Source organism: Plecotus auritus (genome assembly GCF_963455305.1).
Source record: "Plecotus auritus genome assembly, chromosome: X".
In the NCBI taxonomy this organism is placed as follows: domain Eukaryota; kingdom Metazoa; phylum Chordata; class Mammalia; order Chiroptera; family Vespertilionidae; genus Plecotus; species Plecotus auritus.
The window spans coordinates 102,705,611-102,723,999 of NC_137784.1; the positions used below are offsets into that span (position 1 = coordinate 102,705,611).

At 38.8% G+C, this 18,389-nt stretch overlaps 1 protein-coding gene across 1 annotated transcript in view; it reads right to left on the bottom strand.

The window, feature by feature from the left end:
• Positions 1-18,389, bottom strand: part of THOC2 (THO complex subunit 2) — a 111,897-nt gene that overhangs the window by 70,079 nt on the left and 23,429 nt on the right. The window contains exons 4-7 of the mRNA XM_080653130.1: positions 12,517-12,568; positions 7,592-7,662; positions 6,468-6,589; positions 5,232-5,365 (exon numbers count right to left, since the gene is read on the bottom strand). Coding sequence (XP_080509256.1) covers positions 5,232-5,365; positions 6,468-6,589; positions 7,592-7,662; positions 12,517-12,568 — 379 coding nt within the window. The remainder of the gene's footprint in view (positions 1-5,231; positions 5,366-6,467; positions 6,590-7,591; positions 7,663-12,516; positions 12,569-18,389) is intronic.

Consider the following 18,389-nt stretch of genomic DNA (forward strand, 5'->3'; position numbering starts at 1 on the left):
TATAATAGAGAAATATGCAAATTAGTCAGGATGCCGTAATGTCACGACCGAACAGCAGGGACCTGAGGCTGTATGGCGCCTGGCCAGGGCGAGGTACCTCGGCCGTGCCCCCCACTCCACGGGGCTTGACGGGGGACCTCAGGCCGCACCCCTAGCCCCGGCGCCAGGCCAGGCAACCTCCGGCCACACCTCCTGCCACAGCGCTGGGCCAGGGGATCTCAGATGGGGGACCTCAAGCTGCGCCCCTCGCATGGCGGGGCTTGACCGGGGATGTCAGGCCGTGCCCACGCCCGGCGTGGTTTGACTGGGACCTCAGGCTGCACCCCCACCCCGGCACCAGGGCTGGGGGACCTCAGGCTATGCCCCCTGCCCGGTAGGGTTTGACAGGGGACCTCAGGCCGTGGCCCCTGCCCCGGCGTCAGGCCAGCAGACCTGAGGCTGCACCCCTCACCCAGTGGGGCTTGACGGGGGACCTGAGACTGAACCCCCCCACACCCGGCGCCAGGCCGGGGGACCTGAAGCTGCGCGCCCCACCCGTCGCTGGGCTGGGGGACCTGAGGCTGCACTCCCCACCCAGAGGGGCTTGACGGGGGTGGGGCCAGCCGGGTCTGGGTCTCACCCAATGTGGGTGAGGCTGGCCAGGTCTGGGGTCTCCTGCATTTTCAAAGCACACGTGGGTGGTGGGCAGGGATTTGACTCTAGGTCCTGCAGCGCGCCCCAGACTCTGACAGGAGGGAGATTTTCATATATATTTTACTAATTTTCTTTCATCTCTGACACTGCTATTATAGAGAAAGGGCAAATAGCAATATTAAAGTATTTCCTCTAATTAATTCTTTTAATGTGTATGAATTTCATGCACCAGGCCACTAGTAATATATATATCTTAAAGACAGAGTTTTCTTGACCCTTCCATCATGTGAGGATACAGCAAGAAGCCATCAGTCTGCAACTGAGGCCCTTCACCAGAATTCAAGCATGCTAGCACCCTGATCTTGGACTTCCAGCCTCCAAAACTATGAGAAATACCTTTCAGTTGTTTATAAGCCACCCAGTCTGTGGTATTTTGTTATAGCAGATAAAATGAACTAAAATAGGCAATAAAGACCTATGCTAGACTATTTCTAATAAATCGCATTTGCAAAAAAATACATGTCTCAAGGCAAAGAACTACCAGAAACCAAAATGCAGAGAAATGCACCTAACAAAATAAAAATATAATGCTAAAAAATAAACAACTGCTGGCATCTTTTTCATACTAGAAAACAATAACTTCATAACTAGTCTGTAGTAAAGAAACTTTCAATAAAGCAAAAACTTAGGTAAAGGAGCCAGTCAACTGGCAGTCAAAGGGATAGGAAAGAATCAACACAGTAAGATGCTTCTAGGCTAAATGGCCCTTACAATCAAACTGGTCCAAAGATAAAATATTAAGCAGTCAAGATAATGTAATCAAAGAGGTTAAATGTCCCATAATCTGCTCAAGAATAAAATCATTTGGCTCAGGGCTTTATTTTGTTTTTAATGTTTCTCCGGTCACTTAACAAGCAACCAAGAGGACGTGTGAGACTGAAGGGGCAGAGCTATCACTCTGTATTTCCCCATCCCCAGTCAAATCTACAGCCTTCAACAACAGGCAACAAATGAAGATCCTGGGGGGTTTAGTGAAGTGGGCTTTGATTCTGGATAAGAAGGAAAAGGTTAGAGTCTAAGCCAAAAAGAAGAACTATTTTCACACTCCAAAACTTAACTCAAGTAAGCTAGCTCCATAACTAATTTTTAACCAGCACTTTTTATTTAGAGCAGGAATCAGCATACTGGGTCTAATCCATTAGGCTTTTTTAAATAGTTTTCCTAGAAGACACACACACACACACTCATTTATTTACGTAATACCTATGGCTGCTTTCATACTACAATGGCAGAGTTGTGTAACTGCAACAAAAAACCACATGGCCTTACAAAACAAAAAATATTTGCTCACCCTTTAGAAAAAAATTTTGCTGACCACTAATTTAGAAGAAAAGAACACCTAGCTATTGCTTTTTTTTGAAAGGCATTCAGAAGAATAGAGTGCTTATAGTTTAGTGCAACAATCAAAGGACACCATCTCTAACATCCTCTCCTCTAATTTCTGAAAGATGCTTTTTGCCATCTTGATGCAGGGATCATTTGTGTGGGGTCTATGACTTGGCAGCTCAAGACCCTAAACCAGGGGTGGGCAAACTTTTTGACTCGAGGGCCACAATGGGTTCTTAAACTGGACCGGAGGGCCGGAACAAAAGCATGGATGGAGTGTTTGTGTGAACTAATATAAATTCAAAGTAAAGGAGCAGAGGGGAGAGCAAGAGAACCCTCCGCTCTTTCAGCTCCGCGAGCCGGATAGAACAGCCGAACAGGCCGGATCCGGCCCGCGGGTCGTAGTTTGCCCACGGCTGCCCTAAACTAATCACTACCAATTCCTACTTAATAAGTTTTTCAAATTTAATGTCAAATTTGAGATCACAACTGCCATGAAGACTCATAATGGTTCTACTTCCTTGTTTGTTCATGTAGTAAATAGCCCCATGATCTGACAGGGTATAAACATTTTTTTAATATTTAGGATATAAACATTTTGCTGCATCAGAATCATTTAGGGAGAAAACGACTGTCTTCTAATTATAGGATGATATAAGAATTTATCCTGAGTCAACCAAGTACCCTGAAATGTAAATGTAACTAAAATGCATACCTCCCAAACTAGATATCCGTTCTGCCAATGGCTGGTGAAAGAGATCACACCTGAGATAGATTTGTACGAGGTGTTATCTGTCTAAATTGTTCCTAAAGAGAAAACAATGGGAATAAACAAGGGGAAACATTAAAAAATGCCATGAAAAATAGAATGCTGTCAGTGATCTGCTCTGGCCAGATGAGACAAGGCCTGCATGGAATCTGCATTGAGGAGGAATTCAATAAATTCTAACGCTCATTGGAATTAGAATTCTTAACCTCAATTTTCATGTCAATGAAAAATTTCTTTTTTAGACAAAGGGGGAGATGAGGGAGTCAGATAGCCAGACAGAAACAAACATTGAGCCAGGAGGATGAACCTCCTAAAATCCTCCATGTCAGGAAAAAGAGGCTAAGAATCACTATAAACTCTACCAGAAAAGAAGAAAGATTCATTCATTTTTCAACAAGTATTTATTCAGCATCTATATACCAGGCACTGAGGTTAGAGGTACTAAACAAAACAAAATTAGTTGTCCTCACGGAGCTTACATTCCAGTGGGGGTTAGGAATAAAATGCATTGCATTTTGTACAGTGGTAAGTGCTCAGAAGAAAAATAGTGAGTGATAGGGAGTGTTGAGAGGGATGTCCAACAAAGGCTACTTGATGAGGCAACATCTGAGTGCTTCTGGACTAGTGTGCTTCACAGTACACTTGATGGACTAGAATAGAGGTTTAACCCAAGAAACAAATTGTTTATACTCATGGAATATCCATGTGTGTCGTGGGCTTGCAGTTGTGATTGCCACATTGTTCTGTAGAGACAGTAACATAAGCCATTTTCTATATGGGCTAAAAGTTCAAAAAAAGAAAGGAGTGTACATTTTCCCATTTAGATAAAAGCACACATTCAAAAAAATCGCTCCTTAAAATGTTCCCAAAACAACAAAGGACTAAAAAGGTTTTAATTCACAGAACAAAAAATAAATAAAAGAAACAAGGACAGACAAGAGATGTCAATGAATAGGCAGATAAAACAAAAACAACTGAGTTTACACAGGACAGAATTTTTATGTGGGAATACCATCTTAAGAAAGTACATGGCAGGATACAAGGAGAGGCAAAGCAACACTGACAAGCATCTCAAGCTAGATCAAAATGCTGCAGGGAAAAATGTAGAGCCTACCCTGGAAAGAATAGAAAGGAAACTCTACAGGATTTTTTAAAATGGGTCACTGCCACACAGGTAAGCAAGTCTTACCTATGGGGTGGCTAGTCCTGCTGTTAAATTGACACCAGGAAGAAGTAGCAAAGAGAGTCAATCAGCTGCCAGAACTAGACTTACTTCAAAGAAAAGGGTAAATTTAAACTAGAAGCTCCTTACCTTCCATACCTGTTGATCACCAAAAGCCAAAGCTGGGTCCCTACACATAGCATTAAAGGAAGGGGATAAGGAATTGGGATAACTCCTCTCTCTTACTCATACATAAATTTCAAAAACAAAGAAAGAACTGAGAAATTGAGCATAAGCACCCCCTAAAATATAACCAGTGAAGCAGGGAATATAACTTCTCTGACAGGTCTCAAAACCTCAGACATCTATGTGTTGCAAAATCTTCCCTAAAACAGCACAACACGTAAAACTTAATAGCAAAAATTCTTTCCATTCTTGAAAAATCAGGATTACCCTATTTTTCTACCATTCATTGCTCTTTCTATAGAAGTCAACTATTTCCTCCAAATACTCAATGCAAATTTTAAAAAGCAAATTCTATTTAAAAGATAGGGAGAATAACACTTTCCTATCTGTTACACTTTCACAGCATCTGCTACACTTACTTTAATAGACTGTTGTAAATATAAAATAAGGTGCATATCAATGTCCCTGGTAAAGGTATTTTTTAAATCAAGTTCAAAAGAACTAAACATTTTCAAGTTTTAGGAGTTCATACCAAAGATTTTATTGTAGTTTCACATTAGCTTACTTATTTTCTGCCCCCTTTAAGATTATTGAAAAATACTTAAAATTAAAAATAGCAATACTAGAGAGAGCAGAAACTAATACGAACACCACAAGTAACAGTGACAAAAAAGATTTCATAAATATCCTCCCAAATTTAATTATTACTGATAAAAATCTTAAAGTACAAGCTGGACACTTCTTTCATTTCTTAATTTAAAAAAGCCTATAGAGAATGCACTCATTTCTTCTTTATGGATATTCTGCACAGCTAAAAAAAACCTTATCTTGCCCTGGCCCGTGTAGCTCAATAGTTAGAGCATTGGTCCATGCACTAAAGGGTCTCCGGTTCAGTTTCTGGTCAAGGGCACATACCTCGGTTGCAGGTTCGATCCCCAGCCCCAGTATGGGGTGGGAGGCAACCAGTCGATGTCTCTCTCTCACATCAATGTTTCCCCCCTCACCACCCCCTCACACACACACCCGTGGATGAGGATTAACAAAAATAAAAACTTTATGTTAGTAACACATACTATATATAGATATATGTCTTACCTATTAAAGATTTGATATTTTCTAAGATTAAATCACTAGTAATATTTCCCGATAAATCTTGCCCCAATTCAGCAATCAGCTTGGCATAGCCTTCATTCTCTTCTCTTAACAAATTGAATTTTTGCTGCTTATAACTGAAATTAAATAAACATCATAAAGGGAATAAAATTAATTTCAATTAACAAGCTTGCATAAAAGTAATGTGCTGTTATTGAATTTTCTTATCTCTATTATATATATATCATAAGAATAGCTGTTGAAAGTTTATTACCTCTTTATCTTTTAGGATAATTACAGTTGTTCATATGAGACACCCCAATGTTAATTACACAGGTGAAACCAGTAACACAAGGAAAAGATATTGTTAATCCGAAGGAACAATAACATACCACTATTTCCATCACTGACTAAGAACATACCCTAGAGCAGTGGTCGGCAAACTCATTAGTCAACAGAGCCAAGTATCAACAGTACAACGATTGAAATTTCTTTTGAGAGCCAAATTTTTTAAACTTAAACTTCTTCTAACACCACTTCTTCAAAATAGACTCGCCCAGGCCGTGGTATTTTGTAGAAGAGCCACACTCAAGGGGCCAAAGAGCCGCATGTGGCTCGCGAGCCACAGTTTGCCAACCAACCACGGCCCTAGAGTATAGCCATAGCTGTATTTTATTGGTAATAATGAAAGCACTGAATGTTATTTTAACTTCTAATATAAAAAAATTAACATTTGTTTCACATGATAATGTTCACTGCTGACTCATAGGCTACTTTTAAAAAGAGAAACAAGGACACATACATAATACCTTAATCAATAAAAAAATTTAAAAAAAAAAGAAACACAAGACACATGCTAACAGCAACAAAATAAAATCTTCAAACTGCCTTTAGAAAGTTGGTGACAGAAAATGATTTGACTTTGGGTGGTGGACACACAATACAATATACAGATCATGTATCATAGAAAAGTACACTTGAGGCAGTGCTTCTAGAGCCTGCCCACCCCACCTTCTTGGTGCCCGAGGGTGTATTAATTCCCTTTAATTTACAATAAAATCTTAACTTCACGTTTAAACTTTAAAAAAAAAGAAATGTACACTTGAAACTTATATGATCCTATTAACTAATGTCACTCTATAAATTTAGTTTAAAAAAAAGAAACTTCTAGTATTCAAAATGAGAACTAAAACACATACTCAGGTACTTGATGTACAACATAAAAATACATGTACTTACAAGAGTTTTGTCTTGATTTTAACTGACTTTTGATTGAATTGCTGTGATTGTTTGATAAGCCCTAATGATTCCAATGTTTCTGGATCCAAGCGTTCCTTTAGAACTGTGTCTGAAACTAAATACTGTATTTGAAAATATTAAAGGCCATTTATTATTCAGCATTCCAACTGTACATCCACAATCTTAAATACATTCAAAATAATTAATAAAACTATTAAAAGCACATTAGATATCAGCTTAAAATGTATAACAAAATTTAAAACTTCAACAAAAATGATGACTCTCCAAATATTGAAAAATACAAGTTTTTTTAAAAAAAAGTCTATGCATGCTATTTACAGCCTACTGAGTCTGTCAACTGCATTTTTTAAAGATAATACAGCACTTAAGCCTTCTTTGATTTCTACTGTTTAAGTCAAATAATTCTAGTACAGCAAAAACAAAGACATTCTTCTAGGTCTGAGTAATGGCATTTCTCCTTGGTTCTAAATTTATGAAAATGGTTTACTAGACAATGATTATAACTAGTTCTAGAATATATTGTTTTTAAACTATCTCAATTCTTTTTCTCCTTGCCTAACAGAGAGTTTATGAAAAATTGTTTGTTTAAAAGCTGTCTACATCATTTCTCCTCACTTGCTAGATGCTTACCTTTTTACTCGGTTAGAAACCTACTAGGGCCCTAACCGGTTTGGCTCAGTGGATAGAGCGTCGGCCTGCAGACTCAAGGGTCCCAGGTTCGATTCTGGTCAAGGGCATGTACCTTGGTTGCAGGCACATACCCAGTAGGGGGTGTGCAGGAGGCAGCTAATCGATGTTTCTCTCTCATTGATGTTTCTAATTCTCTATCCCTCTCCCTTCCTCTCTGTAAAAAAATCAATAAAATATATATATTTTTTTAAAAAAGAAACGTACTAGGTCAGGAATGGTTTAAGTGATATGGTAGCATGCCTATTTCATAGACATAATTAGCATGTCTAATTTTACAAAGCATTCCATTTCAAAACCCAAATCATACCTTATAATCAACTGAATGTCAATATCCTTCTCCATTAACATGATGAACTGTGATTATAATTGTTCAATGTAAAATTTAGAAAGGGAATTATTTTTTTAAAACTTACCAAACACGCTAATACCAATTGTGTAAAATAGTCTCTCTTGCTTTTTTCTTCTAAACAATTTGTCTCAATATCTGCAATGATGAGGAGAAAAAAAGATGAAAGTTTAACTTATTTTTCTAGACTCTCTCCAGAACTATAATAATAGACTTATTTTCTTTAAAACTATCTTATTTTAAAATGTCTCATTCTGAATTTAGAAAAAAAAATTAAACTATGGTAAGTATGAGCTCTCCTTCATATGCATATGAAAGCTTAGCATTAATTTCTCCTGGTACTGGAGACTGACCCTGTGATCAATGGCATATTCATAAAATGAGCTATGTGCTATGGCACTAGAAGCAACAGTTTCAAAAAAATACTGTTTTCTCATGGACATGGGCAATAGGGTAGTGAAGGCCTGGGAGGTGGGGAGGGGCTGGGAGGAGGGGAATGAAGGGGGGGGGAGATATCTGTAATTCTATCAACAATAAAAATATATTTAAAAAATACTGTTTTCAGAAATGGAAATATTAAGTTTTTTAATAATATATTTTATTTAACATAAAAGATCCAAAATGTTTAAGCAAAGTTTAAATGACCACATTAGAGATGCTAAAGAAAAGATTTCTTTCTTATGTGGAAAGCTGAACTGGGTGACAACAAAGATTTCTTCTAATACTAAAGATCCTATTACTCATGAAGATCAAATCTTTGACCTTGGCTACCTTGGTAGTATGTACCATGTTCTAACCAAGCTAACTTGCCACCAACTCTATGGAAAGAGAGTATTAAAAGATATTTTTAACATCTTATTTTGAATTACAAGTCTATTTAGCAAACAAAAATTACTCAAGATTTTTGTTTTCTTCCCACTGAAATATGTATAAAAACTGAGATCTCCTTGAGTGTCAGTAAATTATTCAGAAAATTTCTTTCAAACAATTTTCTGGTCTGAAGTACAGAGGAAAGAAAATAATTAGTTCTATATGCCAAGCATCAAAAATTACAACCAGGCATGGCAAGATTACAAGGCTGATCTCAGGATCATTGCTTTCACTGATTGCATACTACTCTCCTATTTTTAAAGTCAACTCATAATTTAGAATGTGCTATAGAAAGAGTCACAAATTTTAGTAATTAATAATAAGAAGCATCCTCTAAGGATTCTAGGGTCTTCCCAAATAGATGTCCTACCACTGCTTTGCTTCAGTTTACTTTCTATTGCCATCACTGAGAATCAAAAGAGAAGAGGATATATCATCAAAGATATCAACATTTTCCTGGCCCTTCTCCATTTTCCCTTCCTGGACAGTGCCATTTACCAATATTTTGGCCACTTTAGCTAAGCACACAGTCAACTCAAGTGTATTAAAGGAATTTCAGGTGTAATTTATGCAATGTAAGTTACAGTACAATCTCAAACCTCTCGATAAGACTTTTAATCCATGAATATGTCGCCCATACCCCCCCCTCCAGGAACTCCTAGTTGTCTCCCTGTTATCTGGCCTTATGGTCCCTCCTCACCTCAGCCTATAACTTCAAGGATACTGATTGTGCGAGGTCAGGACTAAACTGGGCCTATTCTTTTAACCAACATGTACCTACCATCCAAGGCCCTTAAATCCCTAAGATCTACTCCCAAGGTTCCTAATATAAAGCACTTGGGTAGCAAGTTCTTCAAGTCAAGTCTGCCCTCCCTCCTCTTAGCCATCTGACCTGATTAAGACACCACTCTGTGTTCTAACCATGTTAGGAAATACTTAACAGGACATCAGTAAATTTCTTAGCTGAGCTATCTCTCTCGCGCGCGCACGGGCTCTCGCTCTCTTGCTCTCGCTCTCTCTGGTGCTATCACTTTAATCTCCCCTATGGTTTTACTAAAAAGCCCTCACTCAGCCTTTTCCAACTCTAGGTCCCAATATTACCAACCACTGACCCAAGGTCAGCACATCAAGTTACATCAGACCCCTTTTTCAGGTTAATAGAGATCTCTCAGATCCCCTCACCCTTACATGATTGGTTTTTTTAAAAAAAACTAAAATTGATCTTAATCAGGAAAGTATAGCACTCATTTGTGGTATAACTATTAAAATATTAGAAAGACAACATGATGTAGTAAAAAGATCATGAGCTCTAGAACTAAAAAGATCCAGCTCCAAACCCTGCCTTTACAGGCTTCATGGCCTTAAAAAAAATAGAATAATTTCTCTGAGCTTCAATTTTGTGATCTCTACAACTACCATACACAAGTTGCTGTGAGGATTAAGATGAAATTAAGTGTTTTAACACAATGACTAGAACATAGAAGGTGTTCCAAAAATGGCACCTACGTTATTACTATTTTCATCACCATCATCATCATCATCGGCATCATTATTATTATTAGAGAAGCTCACGTTCTTACTCCTATTGCCCTACCTTAATCTGGGGTCACCCTTGGATCATTTTTTCTGCCAAGGGTGGGGGTACATGAGTGAGGGGGCAGGTGAGGGAAATTCTCTTTCCAAGTTTGCCGTCCTAAATCTTGCTTGTAATAATGGGCTGGATAGACTAAAAGAAATTTCCCAAGAGCAACCAAACATCATCTTCATGAATTCATGTTACTAGTAAAAAGCAATGACTTGTAAGAATAATTCATATGAAGGGAAATATATCCCAATAAAATAAATCAAAGAAATTATTAGAACTTACTAATAAGCTGATAATTGATGAATACTCAAAGATAGACATAAAATATACTCCTGACACTATCAAAAAATAACAGCTTCCATGAAATGTTATCTACAATCGTTTTCAGTCTTACAAATTTACAGTAAAAGCGATTTTTAAATTGAAACTTGTTTGTAACATAAAGTAATGTTTGTAACATAAAGTCATATCCATAGTGCCTGTTTTGAAAATTAAGTTTAAAAAGGTTTTTTGTTGGTGGTATAAACCAGGACAGTTTTAAGATTGAAAAAAGGCACTACTCATAATTATGCCAGGGAAAACAAAACCAAGACTGGGACATATGGTCACCCCATCAATGGTCTGCGCTTTTCATTTCTCACAGATTCCATATATTTTCACCTGTTTCTGCATTACTGCTGTTATGAAATCTTAAACATCCCAAAGGATCAAGCACCAGGCATTTAGATTTGTTAAGATCAAATTCCAGGCTCTCAGTAAGACATTTAACTAACCTATCTAATTCTAGGAATTAGAATTAATGAGCTAAAATAATTAATTCCAGTTTGACAAACTCTTTTAAGTCTTTTTGTTGTTGTTCTCCCCACTGTTCCCATAGTGGAAGACATTTTCCAAGGAGGTAGCCTTAAGAGAACAACATGTTGTTGAGACCATCTGAACAGTACACAGTATATGTGACTGAACCCCATTAGGGCCTCTACATAAACTTGAAGATTCTGGCAGGCAGGTGTGGAGATCTATTAGTCTTGCAGCCCTAGGAGACAAGCTTTGTAGGTAAGTTCCCTTGCTTATTAAATGTGCCACCTACAAATCTGGAGTGGTCGACCTCTTCAATTTCTCCTTGCCCTCTGTTTAAGGGGCCAGTTTGCCAAGTCACATGCATATGTGTCTAAACCAGCTGTGGGCAAACTATGGCCCGCGGGCCGGATCCGGCTGTTCTATCCGGTTCTCTTGCTCTCCCCTCCACTCCTTTACTTTGAATGTATATTAGTTCACACAAACACTCCATCCATGCTTTTGTTCCGGCCCTCCGGTCCAGTTTAAGAACCCATTGTGGCCCTTGAGTCAAAAAGTTTGCCCACCCCTGGTCTAAACTATATGAGTCTTCTCTGGATTTGCCCCTTTTTTATGTAAATGGAATTATGTTTTTTTTATAATATTCTCTAAGTTGCTTATTTTGCTCAGTATTATTCTTTTATATTTATTCATATGGATGCATATAGCTGAAGAGCATTCATAATCACTGTTGTCTTGTACAGGTCACAGCCCCTAATTATAAATTCTTCAGATTTCAGAAAGGTTAAGTCTTATTTTAAACTGAGTATTATAATATCTGGCAATGTTTGCTATTGGATCAAAGTTATAGAAAGCCTAAAACTGATAGGGAAAACTGTGCTCAGTTATTTTAATTCAGATCTAAAATTAGAGAAATAAATTTGTAATACACATATTTTTTAAATCCATACTTCCCATGGAGGGACACTACCTTTTGTAAAAGAAATAATCCTTACTGGCGAGCACACCTGTGCCTTTCCCATTCCCTTTTTCTTGCCTCCAGGTACGTTCCCTTAGCCTTTCCCTCTCCTAAGCTCCAAGCAGATTTTTGCTTCTGTAACTTGTTTCCTGAGCCTTCGCAGCCCAGCTGGCTCACTTCTACTACCTCTGTAACTTTCTAAATATACTTTCTCTTATAATTTGAAAAAAAAAAGAAATATTCCTTTTCTATATTGAATTCTTATTTATCTGAACAAACAGAGAAGGTGCTATTTCCAAAACTGGTTCCTCATCCTCAAAACAAAAGTAATTTTGATTACTTCGGCTTTTATTGCTCTTTCGAAAATTAAGAGTAATCAAGAGTACAAAAGCTAAGTAAGTATCTCTTGAGTGTGCTAAGTTTGAGATTCTGACATGTATGGCATAAGATTAATTATACTAAATTGGAATAACTCAGACTAACAACTTCAGAAAACTTGGCTTATTTATTTGAAATGATTTAATTTAGCTCAATTTTATATAAAGACAGAATCTAGAAAACTCAAACTATTTGAATTATAAACTAAAATTAGTTTATAAATAGTGATTATGCTCACATTTGACTTAGAATATTATATTCTCTATAAAGTAAAAAAACAATATAGTCTAGATTCTAAGAAACATTTATATATTTTAAAATCCTTAGGTTGAAAGGAAAAAATTTAACACAGTAAATTAATTTACCAATAGCACTTTTACAGGTAAAATAAAGGATTAATACCTACCTAGTATGCAGAATACATCAGCAAGAATGGAAGGCAAATCCTCACGAAATTCCTAATTTTAAAAATATAATTATTCGTAGTAAATACTACAATAACACACCAGCAAGTATTATGGCTTCAGGCTAACACCCTTCAGCAATAAAACTTAAAAACTAAGAAAACCTCAACACCACTATGTTGACAAAAAAAAATTCTTCAAGTTTCATTATATAGAGAAATAAAAAATGGGAGACAACTGTGGGAAAACATGGTTAAATGTCTACCATGAAATAACCTGATTTTTTTTTAAAACACAGAAACCTAAACAAGCACCTCAGGAAATATTAAAGAGCACAAACAAGTAACATTTTTCCAATGAAGTTTCATGTGAGAAACCACTGGAATCTGGAGTACCTCACACCTACCTAAAGCAAGACTATTAAAATGGTACATTTTTCATCCAAAACTTTAAATGCTGTGCTTGTGCCTGAGCAACACTGATATATGCAGAAATCATAGTGGTAACAGAAATCTAAAAAATACAAAAACAATTACAAGCTGTTGTTCAAAAACTCAAGATTCTCTGAAGATGAAAATAATTACCAAAAATCCATCTTTATTTTCCTTATGCACTGATGTCTGTAGCATTTGGAGAAACTGACCCAAAATTCTCCCCTCATTTCTGCATGAAAACTTCAGCACTTCCCACTCCCCTGCCCAATTTTAGAGCCATTTTCCATTAGTAAGGATCACAGTTCAACTATTGCAATTAGTTGGCTAGCATGATAGCAACCCTAAAATTAACCTATTCTCAGAGACTAAAGGGAAGAAATTTAATTCTAAAGAACTGACATCTGTAAGAGATTTGCAAGATATGTTCCTGTGGCTAAGATATGGGATAATGAGAATGGGACTGTGAGGAAGCCATGACAAATGATAGATAAGATAGATAGATAGATGATAGATAGATAGATAGATAGATAGATAGATAGATAGATAGATAAAATCACTAAAGACTCAAAGAAAAGGGGAAGATAAGAAACAAACACATATTAAATTCTCTTGGACTATTCATTTTCAATAAAGTAGTAGGCTCAGTTTTCATAACCACACTAAACCCTACATTGATGCCCCATTTACAGAATGAAATAAACTTAATTGTAGACCACACTTTAGTCTCAACTTTCTTAAGGGCTATGAACTTTGGCTATGTCTACTTAAATGAAAGTACTCGAGCTACCTGAAAACCAGAAATAACAGAGCAAGACAAGAGTTTTCAAAGATGGATTAGTTAAGAAACAGACTATTCCAACTTGACTTAGCGTGATAAACACACTATACAGTGTTATAGAATCGATCGTGCACCTGAAACCTGTATAAGTTTATTAACCAGTGTCACCCCAATAAATTTAAAAAAGAGAGAGAAAGAAATAGACTACTCCAACATAGCTAATGCTGCTATTATCAGATAAAGAAATACAGTTTAGGGATAAAAGAGAAACTCATTAAAGCCCTACTGCTCAAATACATATCAATATGACAGGGGGAGATCACAACAGCTAAACATAGAAGTTCTTTAAGACTATCCCCGGGGAGAACCAAGATGGCTGCATAGGTAAATGCCGCCTCCCATAACCACATCAAAATTACAACTACAATACTGAACAACCATCATTCAGAACTGCCTGAAAGCTGGCTGAATGGAAGTCCTACAACTAGAGAAGAAGAAAGCACATTGAGACTGGTAAGAGGGGCAGAGGCATGGAACGAGCTGGTCTGGCACCCAGGTGTTTTTTTTTTGGTTTTGTTTTGTTTTTTAATCTGGATGGAGATTGTCTCGGCAGAGGCTGCCTATAAGGAGCAAAGGGGCCCAGCCCCACACCAGACCCTCAGCCCAGGGTTCCAGAGCTGGGAAGAAAAGTCCCCCTAACTACGGGCTGTAAAAAGCAGTGGGGATGATAGCTAAGTGACACTGAGGCTGCTAGAGACCCAGCTGTTCCTTTTAAAGGGCCAGCACACAAACCTACTTGGCCTCAATACCTCTGAGCTCCAGCACTGGGTGGCTTTTGGGGACTCAGACACATATGGGGAGGAACTGGATTGTCTGGCATCGGGGCAGGAACTCGGGGGTGGCTTTCTCCCAGACAAGGGTGCTCACAGTGATCATTGTTCTTGTGCTGGAACCGCCCCTGTAGCAGAGCTGACTGACAGGGGCCATATCTGAGTCTTCATCAGCCTGGCTAACACCGTTTGCTCCACCCTGGTGATTCCCTGAGATCCCACCCCATCCAACTTGCAGTACCACCCAAGCTGTTTGCAGCAGCTTTTCCATATGAATGGCCTTTCTTGGCTCAGACTTCAATAAAATCTCTCAAACTGCAGCTGATGTCAGCATGCCCCAAACCTATCAATAAAAGGCCCAAGACCCAGCAATAGCACCAGCCTGCCTTGCTTCACAGCTGGGCCTCACCTGGGCACTTCCAAGCACAATACAAATAGCAGCCATCTGCAGATCTCTCTGTAGCTCCTGCCAGGTGGCCCCAGGCAGTGGCTGACTTTGCACCTACCTGGAGATGCCAGAGCCAATGCACCCAGTGAACAGCTTCAGGTCATACCAGATTACAACTCTACACATCCACAAGCGACACCCTCAAGGGGCAGACTCAGTGAATACCAAAGCCCCACTGAAGCAAGTCCGGCTCCACAGGATGTTTCCTACATAGCAGCTCTCCCACTGTAGTCACAGCTGGTCCTCACAGCCAATTGGCCTAGAGATCAATTCCTCCCAAAGACACCAACAGCAATCAAGGCTCAACTACAAGACTGTGCACATAGCCCACACAGAGGTACACCTAGAATGCCCAGCTCAGGTGACTGGGGAGGCTGAGCCACTGGGCCCTACGGGATACCTACTACACAAGGCCACTCTACCAATTCCAGGAAACATAACAACTCTACCTAATACATAGAAACAAACACAGGGAATCAACCAAAATGCTGAGACAAAGAAACATGTCACAAATGAAAGAAATGGAAACAAGCAACTACTAGATATGGAGTTCAAAACCATGGTTATAAGGTTACTCAAAGATCTTCATGAGACCTTCAAGGAACTTAGTGAGAATTTCAAGGATCCTAGTGAGAATGTCAAAGACATGAAAAAGGACCAGTCAGAAATTAAGCACACACTAACTGAAAGAATAATTTACAGGGTTTCAACAGTAGATGATTCCGAGAATCAAATCAATGATTTGGAATATGAGGAAGTAAAAAATACCCAGTTAGAATAGCAAAAAGAAAAAAGAATCCAAAAACTGAAGATAGTGTAAGGCAGTGGTCGGCAAACTGCGGCTCGTGAGGCACATGCGGCTCGCGAGGCACATGCGGCTCACGAGGCGCAGTTTGCCGCTCTGTTGACTAATGAGTTTGCCGACCACTGACCTAGACTCTCGATTCCAATAATTACAGGCTGTTGTTGTTCCTTGTGATTAAGCCCCTATCCCAGTGGTCGGCAAACTCATTAGTTAACAGAGTGGCAAACCGTGGCTCGTGAGCCGCATGTGCCTCATGAGCCGCAGTTTGCCGACCACTGGTGTAAGGAGCCTCTGGGACAACTTCAAGCTTACCAACATTCGCATTATGGAGGTGCCAGAAGGAGAAGAGAGAGAGAAAAATATTGAAAACCTATTTGAAGAAATAATGACAGAAAACTTCCCCTACCTGGTGAAAGAAATAGACTTACAAGTCCAAAAAGCACAGAATCCCAAACAAGAGGAACCCAAAGAGGCCCACACCAAGACACATCATAATTAAAATGCCAAGGATTAAAAACAAAGAGAGAATCTCAAACACAGCAAGAGAAAAGCAGTTAGATACCTACAAGGGAGTGCTCATTCGACTGTCAGCTGATTTCTCAACAGAAACTTTGCAGGCCAGAATGGAGTGGCAAGAAATATTCATAGTGATGAACAGCAAGGACCTACAACCATGATTACTCTACCCAGAAAAGCTATCATTTAGAATTGAAGGTCAGATAAAGAGCTTCATAAACAAGAAAAAGCTAAAGGAATTCATCACCACCAAACCAGTATTATATGAAATGTTGAAGGGTATTCTCTCAGAAGTGGAAGAAGAAGATAAAAAATATGAACAATAAAATGGCAATAAATACATATCTATCAACAATTGAATTTAAAAATCAAGATAAATGAACAAGAAACCTAATGAACAAAATAAACTGGTGAATAAAATAGAATCAGAGGCATGGAAACATGGAACACACTGACAAATCTCAGAGGAAAGTGAGGAGGGGCGAGGGAAGAGATTAACCAAAGATCTTACCTATGGACACAGAAAATAGGGTGGTGAAGGTCGAGAGAGAGACAGGGCAGGAACCAGGTGGAGGGGTGGCAATGGGGGGGGGGTGGTGAATGGAATATCTGTAATACTCTCAACAATAAAGACTTAAAAAGCTAAAAAAGAAAAAACTATCCCCAGAAAAGCACCAAAAAAAAAAAAATCATACAAAGGAGATTACCTATCCTAACAGAAAGAGACTAGAAGCTTAAGGCAGCACAAGGGAAATTTGCACTAATATCAAAAAGCCCCAAGTCCTATCTCAATAATACTTATTATTAAAGGTGTTCTCAACTGGACATATGATTTTATTTATATGTTTAAAATCCAGCCTAGCAGAATAATACATTACTTGTAAAAATTCAAACTTAACTACTGGTTTACAATAAAAACCCTAACACCCTTACAATTTCAGAGCTCATCTTTCAATTCAAATATCAAACCACCATGAAAAGCATATAGTCTGAATCTAACTTAAATCCTTTCCTATATAATAAAAGCCTAATATGCTACGTGTCCAACCGTTCATTCAACCGTTCGACCCATCGCTATGACGCGCAACTACCACCAGGGGACAGACACTCTGACCAGTAGGTTAGCTTGCTGCTGGGGTCCGGCCAATCAGGACTGGGCGAGATGGGCCGGACACACCCTGGAGCCCTCCCGTGGTTACTCCCTGGCCCCGATGGTGCACCGGTGGGGTCCCTCGGACTGACATGCACCCTCTCACAATCCAGGACCCCTCGGGGAATGTCAGAGAGCCAGTTTCGGCCTGATCCCCACAGGCCAGGCCAAGGGACCCCACCAGTGCAAGAATCCTAGTTCTCTAATAAACAGCCAGGCCAGTGTGGCTCAGTGGTTGAGTGTTGACCTATGAACCAGGAGGTCATGGTCTGATTCCCGGTCAGGGCATATGTCCAGGTTGCGGGCCTCATCCCCAATGTAGGGTGTGCAGGAGGCAGCCAATCAATGATTCTCTCTCATCACTGATGTTTCTATCTCTCTCTCTCCCTCCCCCTTCCTCTCTGAAACCAATAATATATTATTTTTTAAATTCTCTAATAAATAAGTGAAACAGATGCCCAGCCAGTGTGGCTCAGTGGCTGAGCATAGACCCATAAACCACGAGGTCATGGTGTGATCCTGGTCAGGGCACATGTCTGGGTTGTGGGCTAAAACCCCAGTAGGGGGCATGCAGAAGGCAGCAGATCAATGATTCTCTCTCATTATTGATGTTTCTGTCTCTCCCTCACTCTCCCTTCCTCTCTCTGAAATCAATAAAAACATACTTTAAAAAAAGAGTAAAACAGAATAAGCACATAAAGTTTAGGAAAAAATCTAGTTAACATATTCTAAAACCAGCAAACACATGAAAATTGGCATCAAGTGAACATTAGAGCTATGCAGCCTCAATTTAAAATAATTAAATTCTCATTTTAAAAAAATAATTTCTAAACATAACCACAAACAAAAGAAAATACTTTGATATGCTATATTGGGAGAAAAATATTCTGGTCAAATTATTTTTTATAGTACCC